The 17508-nt window shown below is 34.5% G+C and overlaps 6 protein-coding genes and 1 long non-coding RNA gene across 10 annotated transcripts; 3 read left to right on the forward strand and 4 right to left on the reverse strand.

The window, feature by feature from the left end:
• Positions 1 to 19: 19 nt before the first annotated feature.
• On the reverse strand, positions 20 to 2244 carry LOC105282374 (2-aminoethanethiol dioxygenase). The gene is made up of 3 exons (XM_011344289.3): positions 2027 to 2244; positions 1394 to 1790; positions 20 to 1319 (listed from the first exon to the last, which is right to left on the reverse strand). Exons 2-3 carry the CDS (start codon positions 1691 to 1693, stop codon positions 915 to 917), a joined length of 705 nt encoding a protein of 234 aa, XP_011342591.1. The 5' UTR covers positions 1694 to 1790; positions 2027 to 2244; the 3' UTR covers positions 20 to 914.
• Positions 2245 to 2346: 102 nt separating this feature from the next.
• On the forward strand, positions 2347 to 5921 carry LOC105282375 (glucose dehydrogenase [FAD, quinone]). Of its 2 annotated transcripts, XM_011344290.3 has the most exons (11): positions 2347 to 2735; positions 3008 to 3207; positions 3273 to 3384; positions 3528 to 3662; positions 3724 to 3839; positions 3927 to 4094; positions 4154 to 4307; positions 4556 to 4716; positions 4877 to 5054; positions 5183 to 5387; positions 5692 to 5921. In XM_011344290.3, exons 1-11 carry the CDS (start codon positions 2585 to 2587, stop codon positions 5885 to 5887), a joined length of 1776 nt encoding a protein of 591 aa, XP_011342592.1. In that variant the 5' UTR covers positions 2347 to 2584; the 3' UTR covers positions 5888 to 5921. The 2 variants fall into 2 exon arrangements, with proteins under 2 accessions (XP_011342592.1, XP_011342593.1); XM_011344291.3 differs by lacking the exon at positions 2347 to 2735 and having other exon boundaries at positions 3014 to 3193.
• LOC105282376 (RNA-binding protein 7) lies at positions 5842 to 7868 on the reverse strand. Its single transcript, XM_011344292.3, has 2 exons — positions 7556 to 7868; positions 5842 to 7173 (listed from the first exon to the last, which is right to left on the reverse strand). Exons 1-2 carry the CDS (start codon positions 7637 to 7639, stop codon positions 6604 to 6606), a joined length of 654 nt encoding a protein of 217 aa, XP_011342594.1. The 5' UTR covers positions 7640 to 7868; the 3' UTR covers positions 5842 to 6603.
• Positions 7869 to 8809: 941 nt separating this feature from the next.
• LOC105282371 lies at positions 8810 to 10531 on the forward strand. 2 transcript variants are annotated; one of them, XM_026971171.1, is made up of 2 exons: positions 8810 to 9807; positions 9924 to 10531. In XM_026971171.1, exon 1 carries the CDS (start codon positions 8825 to 8827, stop codon positions 9530 to 9532), a length of 708 nt encoding a protein of 235 aa, XP_026826972.1. In that variant the 5' UTR covers positions 8810 to 8824; the 3' UTR covers positions 9533 to 9807; positions 9924 to 10531. The 2 variants fall into 2 exon arrangements, with proteins under 2 accessions (XP_026826972.1, XP_026826973.1); XM_026971172.1 differs by having other exon boundaries at positions 10407 to 10531.
• A 655-nt stretch (positions 10532 to 11186) lies between these two features.
• Positions 11187 to 14873, reverse strand: LOC105282368 (protein cereblon). Of its 2 annotated transcripts, XM_011344286.3 has the most exons (8): positions 14539 to 14873; positions 14169 to 14240; positions 13957 to 14048; positions 13514 to 13849; positions 13088 to 13343; positions 12864 to 13009; positions 12389 to 12585; positions 11187 to 12310 (listed from the first exon to the last, which is right to left on the reverse strand). In XM_011344286.3, exons 1-8 carry the CDS (start codon positions 14594 to 14596, stop codon positions 12157 to 12159), a joined length of 1311 nt encoding a protein of 436 aa, XP_011342588.1. In that variant the 5' UTR covers positions 14597 to 14873; the 3' UTR covers positions 11187 to 12156. The 2 variants fall into 2 exon arrangements, with proteins under 2 accessions (XP_011342588.1, XP_011342587.1); XM_011344285.3 differs by having other exon boundaries at positions 14169 to 14873.
• On the forward strand, positions 14798 to 15191 carry LOC105282369. The gene is made up of 2 exons (XR_894479.1): positions 14798 to 14888; positions 15096 to 15191. It is a non-coding gene; the product is annotated as an uncharacterized LOC105282369 (long non-coding RNA).
• LOC105282370 lies at positions 15126 to 16119 on the reverse strand. Its single transcript, XM_011344287.3, has 3 exons — positions 15788 to 16119; positions 15377 to 15602; positions 15126 to 15290 (listed from the first exon to the last, which is right to left on the reverse strand). The coding sequence occupies exons 1-3, from the start codon at positions 16109 to 16111 to the stop codon at positions 15199 to 15201; spliced, it is 642 nt and encodes a 213-aa protein (XP_011342589.1). The 5' UTR covers positions 16112 to 16119; the 3' UTR covers positions 15126 to 15198.
• Positions 16120 to 17508: the final 1389 nt, after the last annotated feature.

Consider the following 17508-nt stretch of genomic DNA (forward strand, 5'->3'; position numbering starts at 1 on the left):
CTTAATGTAAAAACTTTTATGTCATTCACACAAATATATTTATTAAATAATTTGTTACAATGCAAAGATGATCAACCTAATTAAGTACAATCTGGCCTTAGAAAATACTTATAATTTAATAGTATTACATATATTTTAAGTACATAAATTATGAGAAACAAGGAGAAATCTAAAAAGATAACAGATAATTTCTCCAATTGATAATTTATTTAAATTTTATATATATAACGATTTTACTGAAAGTAATACAACATATACATATTGTTTGCATAAAATCACAATGATCCTAACAATTTATTAACATTTATCTTGAGCGATTATTTTAATCTTTGATATTTAAACTATACAATTTACCCGTTTTCGCAAGAACTTTTCTTTGTACTATGTATCAAGAAAATTGAATATTTAATATATTATATAAATTTTTTATTATACTTTAGTATATTAGATATCTTATTATACAATATATATTTAATAAAAATTCAGTAATCTCTGTTTTACACTAATTAGTTATCTTTTTATGTCCAATATTGTTTATGTTTTAATTTTGATTAACCAATATGTGGAAAATCAAAACGCTAAATATAAGGAATATATTACTTTTAATATACAAAAGGTATATTTTTTTCAAAGAATAAAACATTTTTATGCAATAATGTTTAACATCATAATGAAAATAAATAATAGCTAAATTGGTATGTAACAAAATGTACAGTCTTCACTTATAAACTAAGAGTTCACAATGGAATTGTCGATTTTCCTTGCTTTAGTGATTAGCAGAAGCAGTTACTTTAGTGATGTGTTGATAAAACTTAAGTTTGTAGTGCATCGCCGCACGCGAGTGAAACTCATGTTTACATATGTGCAGAAAAGATATTAAAAATCAGGTTGATAAATTGTAAGAAAAAGTTCTTTCAACCAGAATAATCCTTCAACGGAGGTCCGATGTACTCGAGACTCGAAGAGGAAAAGTCTGGTAGGTTTTCCATGACCGACAACTGAACCTCTTCGATCACATCCCCTGATTCCGTACACAACTTGGATTTGACAATCTTGAAAAATGTGCACGGCCTTGGTCCTCTACCGAACTCGTCAACGTCGTAGGGCGGGCTGAGTATGTCTAAGAAAGCTGCTGGACCCTCGAGGCACGAAATCTGATGTAGATTCTTTTCTGACGGCGTAAGAATACAAGCAGGCGAATCGTGGTCAAGAAAGACCGGTCGATGCCTGAATGCCACAATCTCCTCATTTGCTTTGGCTATATGATCGCTCCTTGTCTTTAGACTATAACTATTCAATTCTACCATACCACTGATTACCTATATTTAAACAATTTATACATTTTAAACATTGCATTTTGGTTTATTTTATTATTTATTGAAATTTATTTCACCTTCAGCAAACCATGCATTCCCGGGTGATCATGCATGGGCATCGTGACACCATGTTTCAAGATAAAAATCGCGATTGTTATATCCTTGTTCTCCAGGATGTCCATCACGCACATAGGTGTTGGCTGCCGGCTCACATAATCGAGAACGTTTTTGTCGAGCTTCACGTCCTCGGCGGTTATTTTGTTTATCAAGTTCCACAGTTTGTCGAAGTTCTTCTGGCAGAGCTTGTAACCGACGTTCCTGCGATCGCCGAACGTTTTCATTGCCTGCTTGGCCAGAACTTCGATCGCCGATGTCATGATCCCTATGTTTTAGTCCGTTTTACCTCTTCTTCTTCTTTATCTTTTAAGGATACCCTCCAGCTCGATTGTAAGACATTCGTGTTCGAACGTATACCTGCAAAACTCATCACATTTTAACCATTTTGCATTTATTGACGCAGACATAACCTCAATCATGGTTCGCGTATGATAAACTTATTCATGATCTGAACATTTTTCAAGTATCCTTTAATCGAAAAACAACTTTTACCGTTTAGTCATTGTGAGTAAACTTATTTACGCTTAAAATTATCTGCAAAGAATCCATCTTGAAGAAGAGACAAACGGTACAATCAGTATTAAGAAACTAACCTATTTTCTCTAAATATGCGGGTAGAAAAGGTTTACGATGATCTTCAAGTCAAGCATACGCTGTCATATTCCTACTAAATATTTACGACAGAATAGGTATTTGGAACAAATGCGTGTCGTGCGTGTCGCGATAGAATGTCCAAACAAACGATAACGCACGAGCACATTACGTAATTTGACGCGTAATTTCTTTTTACTATTATTTTATCCATAGAAGTAACAAATAGCTGGACGGAGTACGTTACCCTTGCATAAAGCCTTGTGTCCATGATGCTTGAAATCGTTACGAGATCTCGATCCAAGAGATGTGTGGCCAATCAACTTGCAGCTTTTCCATGATCGAGATCTCGGACCGATTTCTAGCATCGTGGACACAAGGCTTAAATACTAACGTGCTATGCACGTGCATGATGCTGAAGGATGTTTGTTATCATAAATTAAAAAAGCATGTTAATTGCTTCTAAACTACTTTGTAGCATATAGTAAAAATGTGTTATCTTGAAGTTATGCCACATTGTAGAAGTAATAAGAAACCAATAACAAAGAAACAGCAGCAAAATGCTAATTTTTATGAAATCAATATTCGTGCTCCTCTGCAAGATAACGACAATATTTGTTTTTTATATTAATTTTGCATATATGTTGGATGTGTATTTTCAATGGTTGTTCAATGGTGTTCGAGATATGCAGCAATATGATTATATTGTTGGTGAGTATATTTATTAATTGTACATTAAGGAGGAACAAGTGGAAGAATAAAAGCAACGTTTTAATCTCGATAATGAAAAACATTCTTGAATATAAAACACAAATGCTGTTAAGTAAAACATAATTTAGTAATTTGTGTAGTTAATTAATTTATTTGGCCTTTGAATTAATCAAAACCGATTTACCACTTGTGCCAGCTTATCTATTTTAGTAGCCATAATATTGCTTATTTTATATTTCTATTTTATTCAATTGGTGCTTCAATTATTTCAGTTGGTGCTGGTAGCGCTGGTGCAATTCTAGCAGCACGTCTAGCAGAGGATGGAGACAGTGTACTGCTATTGGAAGCAGGAGGTGCTGCACCACCTTTTCTTGACATACCGCTCTTAGCACCGGTCATTCAGAGAACCACTTATGATTGGCAATACATCACTGTTCCTCAGCAATACGCATGCAAAGGTTTGATCAATAATGTGAGTACATTTTTGTAGATGTACAAAGAAATCTGATAGTAGTATTATCACGAAGATGTTTGTAGCAAAGCAGATGGCCTAGAGGCAAAGTTCTTGGAGGCACGAGCCGCTTAAATTATATGGCTTATGTATTAGGACACAAACTGGATTATGAGAAATGGTTTCCAGATTTTATTGGTGTGTAACATTTATATATAATTTAACATTAAATATTTTAGTTTGCATTAATTTTTTTAGATGAGTATGAAATGATTGTTTTTTTGAAGCTTGAATATATCTAAATGTATGTAAATTTTTCCTCATGCTGAGTGCATTCACAGAGTCAGTTGCAGAGAATGATGAATCTGTGAGTATCAGTGAATTGAGATGGAATTCTGACTTGGCTGATATAATTCTGAAGGCACTGAAGGAATTGAATTATAATGTCGGCGATATGAATTCAGAACTGGATACAGGTATCTGTTTCATAGTAAACGTTGCTTTTGTGATTTTATGCTTACGATATTTATTCTTCAGGTTTCATGAAGGTTCAACTGACAATGGAAAATGGCAGAAGATGGAGTTCGGACAAAGTTTTATGTCAAAAACCGACTCATACTTTGACCGTACTTACTCACGCACGCGCTAGCAAAGTAAGTTCACTCAAAAGACAATTTTCGTATCTTCAGTGATAAGGATTAATATAACAGGATATAACAAATAGTTAATTACTATTAAAGATACTAGTGAATATGGATAAAGCTGAGGGGATTGAATTTGTTAAATTCAATAATAAATATACAGCAATGGCGAAGAAAGCAGTTGTTCTAAGTGCTGGCGCAATTGAGAGCCCAAAACTGTTAATGTTATCTGGAATTGGGCCAAGGAAACACCTGGAGGATCTTGGTGTGAGTGATCTTCATGTATCTATTTTCTAAACTCAAATAACAATCCTTGTGTCATTTAGATTGGTGTGATCAATGATTTGCCTGTTGGTCAGAATTTGGTGGATCATATATTAACTGGTCTTGATTTAGTCATGTTTAACGCAAGCCTTGGATTGAACGTCTACGATATCTTCAACCCTATGTCAGCCATCAAATATTTTCTTTTTGGGGAAGGTAAAGCAACATATCGCACATACAATGCAAAAAATTAATAATTTATACATAATTATCACTGCTTCTTTCATAGATTATTTTTTCTTGTGCTTTGAATAATCAAATAACTAAATAAACGCTTAAGAGTAACAGACAAATCAATGGTATAATCATAAAGAATGTCGGTCAATATATCTGCATTTTTATCACACGCGTTATACACTTGCACTTTGTTATACTATAGATAATTTATTGATTTGTGTAACTAGGTCCATGGACATCATCTGGAATTGAAGTAGTAGGAACGTTTCACAGTACTTTACAAACAAATAAATCTGCAGCACCTGACTTGCAGTTAATGGTACTACCTCTTGGAACATCAAGGGACACTGGCTTTATTCTTAAGAAAGCAATAGGAATTTCCGATGAGGTGCATATATATATCACTCAAAACAAACATAATTAATAAGTAATATGTGTAGAAGCTAAAAAACATTTTATAAATGGATACATTGTCAAGCTAAAAATATGAAACGTTTTTTTGTTTTAGAAATTTACTTCTCAATTCTAATTTTTAAATTACCTTTTAGGTCTATAGCAACTATTTCGCTCCTCTGTTATACAAAAATACAGTGACAATTGCGCCTATCTTACTGCATCCTAAAAGTAGGGGAGAAGTACGACTGCGAAGTGGCGATCCTTTTGACGAGCCGCTGATTGATCCGAAATATTTGTCAAATGAGAATGACATCGACACTCTCATAGAAGGTAAAACACACATTAAAAATTATTACCTAAAATAGACTACATTAAAAAATAAGATAAGTGTCTCTGCATGGATGTAAGAATGTGTTTAACATGATCAAAGTATATGAATACTTTGTATATATTTATAGGTTTATACTTTATAAAGACCCTTTTGGAGACGGATGTTTTGAGAGCTCATGGCGCGTCTTTTAATGAAAATCCTTTCCCTGGTTGTGAAAACGAAATATTTGCCAGCAGGGAATATTGGAAATGTTACATACAACATCTTACATTAACGTCTTACCATCCAGGTGGTACATGTCGCATGGGCGATGTTGTCGATGCATCATTTAGGTAATTATTTGGAATTATAAAATTAGAAAACTAGAAACTAATACATATCGAGTACTAATTGAAAGTAAAATAATAGTGTATAACAGTGTATACCTTAAACAATGTTAGGTTTCTAAAAATTTCAACTGATCTCCAATACAAAAATCAAAACATTTCAGTTTGATTTATTGATCTTTTAATTAACTGAAACTTGTGCTTTTATTATATCTTGATTTTGCAGCTAATTCATATTTTATTGTATCTCGATCTTGCAGCTGATTCATACTAACGTTTCACTTCTTTTTTTTTAATTTTTGTGATGCAGAGTTCACAACATGAAAAATTTGTATGTCGTGGACGCTTCGGTTCTTCTGTCGCTGCCAAGCGGAAATATTAATGCAGCTGTGATTGCATTGGCACAAAAAGCTGCGCGTATGTTTAAAGATAAAAAGGTACGAGAAATAAAGAAACGATATAAATCATACAATGCCTGCTATGTATTTCATGTCTGTGAAATGTGATATAAATAAAAAAAAATAAAATTTGTGATATTAATCAAGATTATTGATATTGATTGCAAGTTTGCAACGCACTTAAAAATGATAGTCATTAATATAACATACAGTTCCTAATGTGATATACGAAAACAAAATTCCATCATGCAACTTAACGAATGTGATATCAACAGATGTAAATATTTACACACTTATGTGCTTTAAAGATATTACTTAAAATACGGTCTACTTATATCGTTACACAATACTGGATGATATATATAAAATATTACAAGTCGATATCTCAGCAACTGTGTTTTTTTAAATATCAAAAAAAGTATTGGCAATATCTTAATTAGGACCAATAATGCAGTTTAGGATGCATAAAATTATTTTTTGATAAGAGCAATTTTTGATAATTGATTGAGATATTAGCTTGCATGATTCTCCCATCCTCTATGAGTCCATATAACTTTACATGTATATATATGTGTGTATACATATATATTACAAAATTATAAGTACATAGTACATATAGTACATAGTACTTATTATTTATTATATATACTGAATATATTATAATTATTGATAACAAATTCATATCAATACACTCAAAGATTTTTATATAGATGGAGTATAGCAAAAAAAAAAGAAAGAAAAGAAGGGAAATTCTATCGGCTTGTTCTCTCTGTAATGTAAATATCAAAGGAGACTTTAATTAGTTGATCAAAAAAGTCCACCAATCAATGATAAGTCCATCTTTTTCTATTGTCGTTATATCGAGAATAGCTATTGGAACGGTTATCTCTGTAATACGATCTCTCGTCTCTGTAATATTCATTATGATCATTTCGTTCCCTGCTTCTTTCTCTGTTTCTATTTCTGGCTCTATCTCTATCGCGCTCCTTCTCTCGATTTCTCTCTCTGTCTCTATGATAAGAATGGCTTCTCCTAAAATTCCTATCGTCATTGCCAGAATTTACATCGGATTGTATCAGTTGTGGCAAAACGTTCGGCGGAACGTTCGCACCAAACATGTTACCATTGATCCGCGGTGGATAATTTCCCAAGATCATCTGCTGACCCTGTTCCAGCATGTGATTCACATTGCAAACAGGATTCAGTAACTTCTCTTGTTGCGACTCAGTGCAGTTCCTCTGTTTCATATTAAGGAGCCGATTGTATAACATTGTACCATCAAGTAGTCGTAATGCGTATTCCACAGAGTGCGTATGCTTATATGTGACGAATCCAAATGTTCTCTGCTTGCCATCGCGATCCTTCGGAATGCTTACTTTTTGTACAGGACCTCCCTAACATAGCACAAAGATGCACTGATTTTACACACATTTTATTTTTATAGTTAGTTTTTAGTTTAATAAGGGAAACTTTATAGTTATATTCTAATGTTTCCAAAATCTTTTTTTATAATTTTACAAATATTTTATATTTGTTCTTTTATAGAACACAGTAATAAATAAATCAAAATAATAAGCTTAGATAATGATAAATTATATAACTAGAATATTTATAACATGTTTCTCTATATAAAAATGATTTAATATTATTCCAAAATCCAGCCAGCACTTTTGCTTTCACACAATTGTATGTAATAATTGAATTTAAAAAAAGGATTATTGTCACATCTTAATTGTTATTATTATATTGTTTCTCGGATCATTACAAAATACTAACTTGCAGAAATAATTCGTAGAGGATTGCCTCGGTTACTTTATCGCTCAGATTTCCGCAGTAAATAGTACGTGCGTCGTCATCCATCCTCGGTAAAATTTTGTTTTCTATTTCTTTGCTTATAGATTTTCGTTCTAGGGATCACCTGTACCCAGCACCTTTTAGTTTGGTTTGTTCCTTTCAACTGCAGAACTTTCATAAGAACTTTAAAAATTGTCAAAGCAGATATATACGATTTTAGGGTATCAGGTTAGAATTTTATGGCCTTCATAACCTTAAGCCACGATACATGAATGTCTAGGGGTGCCTTCCGTTTCACGCATGGAACGCATAAAGTGCATAGAAAACCGTTCCGTTTTAGCTAATGCGCGCATTGGTGGCACATAAGATTCCCTAGATTCCTTCTACCTATACCGCATCAAGCGCGCATAGCTACTACAGCCAGAGGAAGCCTGAGAGCGGTCACGCTCGCGTTTTAACTGTTACGCCTCAAACGTGGACATTGAAGTGATTGAAGTGATTCTGTCTTTATTGCTCACTGAATATTGAATAAAGATAGAATGACGCCGCGAGCGTTGGGAGCGTCAAGTGGAACGCATATGTCCACGTTTGAGCGTTACAGTTAAAACGCGAGCGTGACCGCTCTCAGGCTTCTCTCTGCTACAGCCTACAGCTCAGACTTGAAGCAGTTAATGCGCGCATGCACAGATTGTCAATTTCGTATAGTGTATACATAATACACGTGCCTTTGATCAAGGACCTTTGATTTACATAGAAAATAAGAAAACGTTTGTTTTCGCACATCACAATTTCGTACCATAGCGGCATTTTATATTTAACACTTTATTAAAAAATGTTTATATATGTTCAAAGGTTTAACTAGTTTAGTTTTTAAAAAGTGCGTGCAAGATATATTTTTATATATACATAAAATAATAATGCTGTTATGCATAAAACGGTTGCATAAAAATGATTTATTAATAAAATATAGTTTTCTATTACATTCTCATTGATATATATATATATATATATCAATGTGTATATATATATATATATATATATATATATATATATACATTGAAACAATGTTAGGTTTCTAAAAATTTCAACTGATCTCCAATACAAAAATCAAAACATTTCAGTTTGTATATATATATATATACAATTGAATTGAACCCTCATGATTCATTGAGGCGCCGAGAAATAGATTCTGGCGTCAGTTATAGTAGTATCCAGCGAATATTCAGTCAGCACAAGATTCACCCTTACCGAATGTCTCTTCATCAAGTTTTAAATGATGCTGATTTCCAAAGTCGGCTTACATTTTGTAATTGGATAAGAGAACAACCACGTACTTTCCACCAAAATATTTTATTTTCTGACGAATCGACATTCAAAAACGATGGTAATGTCAATACGTGGAACTGTCGTTATTGGTCGCACGATAATCCTCACTGGTTAAGAGAAATTGATCACCAGCATATTTGGAAAGTAAATGTTTGGTGCGGCATTATTGGAAATCAAGTCGTAGGTCCTGTTTTCTTTGATGAAAATTTAAACGGCGCCAGATATGCAGCTTTGATAGAGACACAACTTCCTGTGTTACTAGAAAATCTACCTCTACAATTGCGCCTGGATATGTGGTTCCAACAAGATGGATGCCCGTCACATACATCCAGAGTTGCTCGTGCAGTGATAAATAATATGTTTTCCAATAAGTGGATAGGCAAATATGGTCCAATCGATTTTCCACCTCGATCACCGGACCTCACTGTCCTGGATTATTATTTATGGGGAAGGATAAAAGACATAGTATACCGTGATCGCCCAACTACAAGAAATGACATGATTAACAGAATAACAGAAGCAATTCAATCTTTAAGTAGCGATGAAATTCTTCGAGCAACCAATTCTTTTCAAAACAGAGTAGACGTTTGCATTGAAAAGAATGGTGCTCACTTTGAACACTACCTTACTTGAATACAGCACACACACACACACACACACACACACACACACACACACACACACACACACACGCACGCACGCACGCACACGCACACACACGCACACACACGCACGCACGCACGCACGCACGCACCCACGTGAGAGGCAAGAGGATTACTCACGTTAAACCAACACCCCAAAGGGAACAGAATTCTACTACGTCCACGTCGTTGTTCCTGGATAGCGCTAAAAGTAGGATGATCCGAATGTTTTTAAACATGCATAACTACAGAGATTTGAGTGAAAAGGTAATTTAATTAAACAACATACAACATATTTTGTACTTTATGTCAAAGTACTGCAAAGTACTGCTTTGGAGCCTCATAACTCGAAAAGTACTGAATGAAAAAATATTTTATTATAGTGTTTTGGAAAGCTCTCGAGATAAGCTACAAGAATATGTAATGAGAAATAGTAGGTTCTGTTTAAGAAATTGAATATGACCTTCATGTGACCATCAAGTAACTCTTCAAGGTCAAACCAATGATACCATCTTATGTCCCCCTCGAAGCCATACAACTTTTGTCTGAAACATTTTTCTCTAAAATGTTCTATTTCCGAAATAAAAGGGCTGTACGGGTGGTCTGAATCACCCTTATGTATATATATATATATATATAATAATGCTGTTATGTTATATTGCATAAAACCGGTTTATTAATAAAATAATACAGTTTTCCATTACATTTCTCATTCTACAGTAATGTATTATGTAAATTAAATGCTGCAAGTTTTTAATTAACATTTTATATATATATATATTAAATATACCTGTAAGAATCAGGTGTAGCCATAAACCAGATGACAATGAGTGATTGTTTTTCTTCTGATATTGTTTTTCTTCCAGCTGATGCATTATTGACAGCACGTAATCCAGGATCAATTGTTCGAAGCACGACTTCGAAGATTGCAGGAAACATTCTAAAATATAGAAATTCAAGTAATGAAAGCCAATAAAAGATCAAAAAATAAGTTTGTACTGATTTACACTGCTACTTTTCTGTAGTGTATTATTATTCATATTATTTATGCTTTATATTATTTGGAAAAAAACTCGTTCTCTTTTTTCATAACAGATATAATTATTATTCACCGAAAATGTTCCTTAAATATTGTTCTGGAATAGTTTGGAATAACTCGTTCCACATATCTGTCAGTTTTTCTGTAGTTATCATTTCTCCACGTGTTTCTTGATCCATTAATATGGAATACAATTTTTCTAATTCTGTATTCCAAGCTATGTCTTCATCTGCGTCTTCATTGCTAGATCCACTGGTGTCATTTTCTAAACAGGCGCTATATAACTATTACCATTAATAGTTTCTTATTAACTTCGATAGTATTCATATTATCCATATTGTTTTGCATGAAACGCATAAAACGTTATTCCGTTTCAAACACTGTATCTGTGCGAATATGGAAACGGAACGAAATCAATGCGCTCATCGCATTGGTTGTGAACTATGCGCTCAATGCGTGAAACGGAAGGCACCCTAGATGCGACTTGTTGGACACAAAAGTGCCTAATAAAACTCTAATAAAATTCTAAAATTCCGAATAATTCCTTTTTTTTCATTGTTGTACTTTTCACAGATATGCTTCACATGTAAATAAATTCTCGTCCATAAAATTCATATAGATTTATTTTTTATTCGCTTATACATTTTACTTTTAGACTCGCATCTTAAGTTCAGATTTGTCTGATTAATCTATGTTTAGAGGTAATACGCAAATATATATATATATATATAGAAATAGATACGAAGATGTAATCTTAATTTGTACAGTACTTTTAACAAAAGAATTCAACGGATATAATATAATTATATACTCACTACTACAACGGATAATTATATAAACAGAACTTTTTATGTTTTTTGTACGCAGCATATATTTTTCAAAAGCATAAAAGAACGTTAAGTACTATACAAGGTAACCGATTTTCTTGTATAAAACGCTAAGGCAAGCAACGATGACGGGAAAAACACTCTTCTAATCACGTAATCTGCGATGATAGCAGCAAAATCGTACTCAAAAGGAAGAGACAGCGAGATAGAGTTTGGATGAAGTTTAATATAAATAACGACAATTAGCTAATCAATCCCTGCAACGGATCATCTGCAGTTTAAAAAGCTGTGAAACTTTGTAACTCGCATCGCATATCCTTAAAAGATTATTTCCTTCGCATATACAAGACAATCTTTACAAATCTCTATTATCCAAGCGTATCTAAAAGTCACATTACATATAGTGACATACGTGTGTTTATATATATATATATATATATATATATATATGTATATGTATATAAACATACACATTATAGAGATAGAACGAAACTCATGCAACAGGTATCATAAACGCCTCAACATTGGCCATAAAAATGTATAACAACTCTTCTTTGGACATGCCTCAGGTGCTTCCAATCGTAAAAAGTTAAAAAAAAAAATAGACAACGCCAGTAAATAAATTAAAATTCAACATATGATATACCTTAATCGTGATTATATAAAATAAAATTATGTGCGCTAGTTTAAAAAAGATCCGTTTAGTGAATGTCAAAGCGTTTATGATTATCCAACAAGCGCGGATCAGTTTTATTCCTTGCTCTCCCTTCTTAAATCCCTATTTTTCAGACTTCTGCGCGTCAGACCCCAAAATCTCTTGGGTTTTAGATCATTCTGTACCGCCGTGAACTTCCAACCAACGTGACGACGACAGCCTTTGCAGGAAGCTATTGTCCAAGCGTATCTACGACATATATAAAATTATTTAAAAATAAGCGAAACTCATGTATCATTCCTCACGCACTAAAATATCGTGTCTTACCCCGGAAACCAACTGTACTCGGTCGAAGGATTCGAGTCGCTAAGCATCACACCGACAACGTGATAGAAAGTTATAGTCTCGTGTAGAACGCCGCCTGGATTCACGTAAGTACCTTGCGGGCCCTCCCTGTTCATCGGGAACATATGCGACTGCCTTCCGATAAGGGACTCGCAACTCGCGCACTCATAAATCTTATCCTTCGAACAGATAAAACAGACTGTTAAAGACAATACACCAAAACGATGAAATGTTTTAATAAAACCAAAATACACATGCATACACACACATTTTTTTCTCTTTCTTTGAAGCTAAATTATGGTGTAATTATCACAAGCTCTCGTGCTCTCATCCGCGTAACTCACCGATCCGCATAAATACGGATCAGTACCGCCCACTCATACATCACTTCGCACGCGCACTTGGTGCAGGTGTACTACCGTGTTTTGTTTTTTAATCAGAAATATCTCATACGTACATCCACGAGACATTTTATTTCTCTTTGCAGCCGGGAAATCGCACAGTCATAACTTAGTAACGCGAGCCTCTCATCGTGATTTATAAGAACGTTTTGTGCGACCCAGAATGACAAATCTACAGGATCCTTAGGTACGCTACCACCTCCTGCAAAGTACAGATATAAGTACAAACTGCAATCTATATCCTATAAAGATAGTTTGTATTTTGATCATTGCAACCCACTGATTTCAAGAAACTGAAGATCGTGACGTATTTTGTTCGAGAGTCTCTTGGGATCGTACTGCCTATAGACCCAAGCTGGCCAAGCGGTTACCGCAGCATCCCAGTTTTCAACCCTCTTCTGCTTCCTCATGAATGTTTCCTCTGAATCGGGGAAGACCCTTAGGTGGTCTAATGAAGCCAAACGTTGTTCCAAAAACGGTGGGCCAAGCGTGATTTCCGGCAATATTTTAACTTCCGCGGTGATTTTATTATGATCCTAAATAATATCAAATCCTTAGATAAATAAATTCCCTAAAGAACATGCATTCTATGTAAGGCATAGAACAGTTTGTCCGAAAAATACTGCAGTTATATTAAAATTTTAATTATTCTCTATTAAATACGCCTAACGTTTTACTTATATCTAAAAAATATATATAAACTGACCGATGAAGTAAGATTTAATATCTTAAAGCGCTGTCTGCCTTTAGCTTTTAGACGAAACTCTCGTCGTCCATAATCCAGCGATGAATCTGTGTACTCATAGATCTCAGCAGTCGTTCCTATTTTCCCCTTCTCGGGATAGTCACACACAACGCCGAAAGTACGATTATTTTGTATGCACGTCTGCAGCATATCTATAATCCGTGCACCGAATACTGTCATGGGTAGTGTTTGTCCAGGAAATAATAGAGATTGTTTGACCAACAATGGCAGATTCATATAAATGCCATCGTCTAATATTGTCCTTCCTCTTAGCTCTTCTAGATTCTGTCCTAAGTACTACAGAATGCATTTCGTCAGTTTATAAATCATTTCACACTGTAGATTGGCTTGACTTAGATATTAATCAAACACCATCTGTCGGATATCAGAAGATGTGCACTTACAGCATGTGCTGCTGGCAATGTAACATCAAAAGTATTTTCTGTCGGTACCGGCACACTGTCCATAGCGCGCTCTACTCTATTATCCAATGAATCTGCAAATGCAAATTGCAGTTAGACATCTAGCAAGATGCTTCTTGCCCATACACGATGTGTGTCATGGCTGAAAGAGACTTGCACGGATATACTGCACAACATGCGATTGGAGAACATACCTAAATCGTCTGTCATTATCTCCGACCAAGCTTCAGACTCGTCGGCCGTATCTTGATCATTAAGTGGAGCTTCTGCAAAGCAGTTTAACTTCAGCATTGGGCACTTCAACAGCCTTATGCACAGTTGCACCAACGTCATTTTAACGTGTATCGATACGTCGGTTCAAGTACAATAATATAAAAAGTGACAACGAATTACTACAAACGAGGATCTGGCCATCGACGCAATCGACCCTTCACTCGTCAGTTCGCTCGTTTACTTGCGCTAACAAACATACCTCACATACGTATGTACAAACGATATATCTTCGCCTAACCTTACACTACGTGTACTCTCGTGTATCTCGGCTTTTCTATTCAGAAGACGTACCTACTATGAAATTCTCGTCGTCGCTATAATCGCTATCAAAGTCCTCGTTAGAGTCCATTTTTATTTGCGCATTTACTGTACCGCAATGCCAGGTAAATACACTCGGAACGGGCGACTACTACCCTTCTTCTCTGACGTCAAGGAAGGAGAAGGATGCATTCAGATGTGTTTACACATCGGGGAAGAATACAGGGTTCAGACACGGAATAACACAGAGCGACCAGCTACGCGACTCGGAACCACGTTCACTGATTTGTCTCGTTATTAATCAGTTTTGTACACAGGCTCATTACGTCGACCGGATAACCGTACTCCGACGAGAGTCGCGGAACAATTTACAACGCACAACGGTAAATATAGACCGCGGACATTCGACGATCGATTCGCGGGTTCCCGCCTTTATTTGAAAATGTCGCCTGCTCCTGGAGTGCTGAAGATGCAACTGAAGTAGATGTACTTCCTGCACGTTCGGTTAAAATGATAAATATTGCGGCACAAGTTCGCATAATGATCGTAAATATATAAACTAAATGTGAAAACATTTCCATATGTTTCAGACGCTTTGCAGTAGAAAAATTGGTGGAGAATTGTTCCTAGAATTATCGATTTTTATTTTTGATAATACGTAATAATAGTATATACAATTCTATTATCATCTATCTAGTATTTGTGTGGCCTAAATGGGTGATTCGGATCAAACAATTGTGGGTCATCGACATACTCCGGTTCTTTGGTCCAATAGCCCATTAAGCCTGTAATGTGAAAAGATGTCACAACTCTATGTATTGTAACTCTATAAATTGATCTACAATTTTTCTTTTTTCAATGCTGTACATACATGAATTTTGAGCCTTTATAATTTCTTGTTCCACTCGTTTCTGTTTATGTTCACACAGTCCAGTGATGTGTTTTCCATATATCCTACCTGTATGTCGGCTTTGAAATTGGGAAAGTAATCTGACATTTTTGTAGTCCGGTTCAATATTCAGTTCACACAAAATACATTTGCGCTGTTCTTTCTTGTATACATGTTTCAATGTACCCAGCTTTTTAAATTCTATAGGCTGTGTGAATTCAAAAATTGTACCGTGTTAACTTCATTTAAGAACACAAAATGTTGTAATATATATGATAATATTCTTGCACACGAATAAGTCGTGACAAGTAGAATGAGTAAAGTTTCATGCACAAAGAATGTGATCCTCATAAACGCTTTTCAATAGCACAAAGATGATTTATTTTTATTCACCATGTCATCTTCCTCTTCTACATTTACTTCCACGGCATTGTCTATGCCATCATCTTTCTCTTTTGCATTAACTTCCACGGTATTGTCAGTGGAGCTGTTACGTATCGTTCGAAGATACGGTCTTAATACACTAGTGACAAGCGTTGTTCGAACTTTTTCCAAAACAGAAATGGAAATCATTTTGCAAATTTTTGAGACAAGTGTGTAAATATAACCTCTCCAAGTCTTGTGACCAGCGTGAAATTGGTGTACACTTCTAAAAGTTACTAGAGAGGAAACTGAGCCTCTATTCACTTTCTTTTTCTCGGGATGGGATTTGTCCATAGATCTTATAATACCTGGATAGGCCTTGTTGATGAAAATCGGGGACCAAGATGCCAGAGCGAGAGAGCAATATATTTTCTGTCCTTCTATTGGAAAAGGAAAGACTGCGCAAGCGGGGAGGCGCAGGGACGTAATATCTGATGAAGCATTAGAAATATAATCAAATGATATATTAAAGAATATAAATAAACAAGTATAATAAAAAATCAAGTGGCAAGAGCTTTTACGGCTATTAAACAAACAGATAATTATAAAACTTCAGAATTAAGGAAATTGAAAGTGAAATACCTGGAGATATTTTATAGGGATGTAAGAAGGAAGGAATTATTTTTCCGGGAAAAGGAAACAAGAGAAGATATAAAAATTAATGTATGATTGAGAAAAGAAATAATAGCAAATATCATTAGCATGTTAGTAGTATAATATAAACAATATTAATATAATATAAATACTATTTCTAACTTATAGTATCTATAAACTTATAGTAGTACTTTTACATCAAACTTTGTGGGATGATTTTACAAGAAATCAGTCATGAGAAAATAAAATTAATTTAGTTAATTTTTTACATATTTTATTTGGCTTTTCGTTATTTTCACGTGCTATGTGATGAAATCTTATGTCTATGTAAGTAGAAACAATAAGATTTATGAGCTGATTTCTGTGATTACAATAAAAATCTTGACCCTGAGAGTGACCTGTAATAATTTCAGTAAAAACAACTTTATTAACTGAATTTTTTACTTTACTTATTCTAAATCCGACTGTAGCACAACGCAGATACATATCCTTTATATGCGTCTGAATATTTTCAATTACTTTTATCACATTTTTAACCAATATCTGCCGCATACTTTACATCTTATCGTCATTTTATCGATAAATGAATAAATCACTTTTATAGGTTACATTCATGACACATCGTGAAACCGAACTGTTGGCCATTTTTAATACATCATTTCGCGCATGCGTTTCGTATACTGTAAAGTGAAGGATGGACGATGAATGGATTAAAGTCCTAAATAATCAGAGAAGCGCAATCGTTACCCCCTCCATGCTTCCCATGGTCGCCATGTTGGGCCCGCAGCTGTCTATTTGTATACAACGTAGCTTATGTATCTGGTCCATTTGGTTATTCTTAATAGAAATGTTTCAAAAATGTCTCAGGGATATCTAAAATATTTTTTTTAGAAAATAACATTATAAATATATTATAAATATATTTTTTTCTCACTTATAGTACACCGATTGCAGTTAGTTTCCCAACAGAATGTATTACGGGCTCAACATGGCGGTCAGCCAATCAGCAAGTGAGACGCCGATTGCGCTTCTCTGATTATTTAGGACTCTAGAATGGATATGTTCTCACTCTTTCTCTTTACAGGGAAAGGCCTATC

The sequence above is a fragment of the Ooceraea biroi genome, chromosome 7, assembly GCF_003672135.1.
Source record: "Ooceraea biroi isolate clonal line C1 chromosome 7, Obir_v5.4, whole genome shotgun sequence".
Lineage (NCBI taxonomy): Eukaryota > Metazoa > Arthropoda > Insecta > Hymenoptera > Formicidae > Ooceraea > Ooceraea biroi.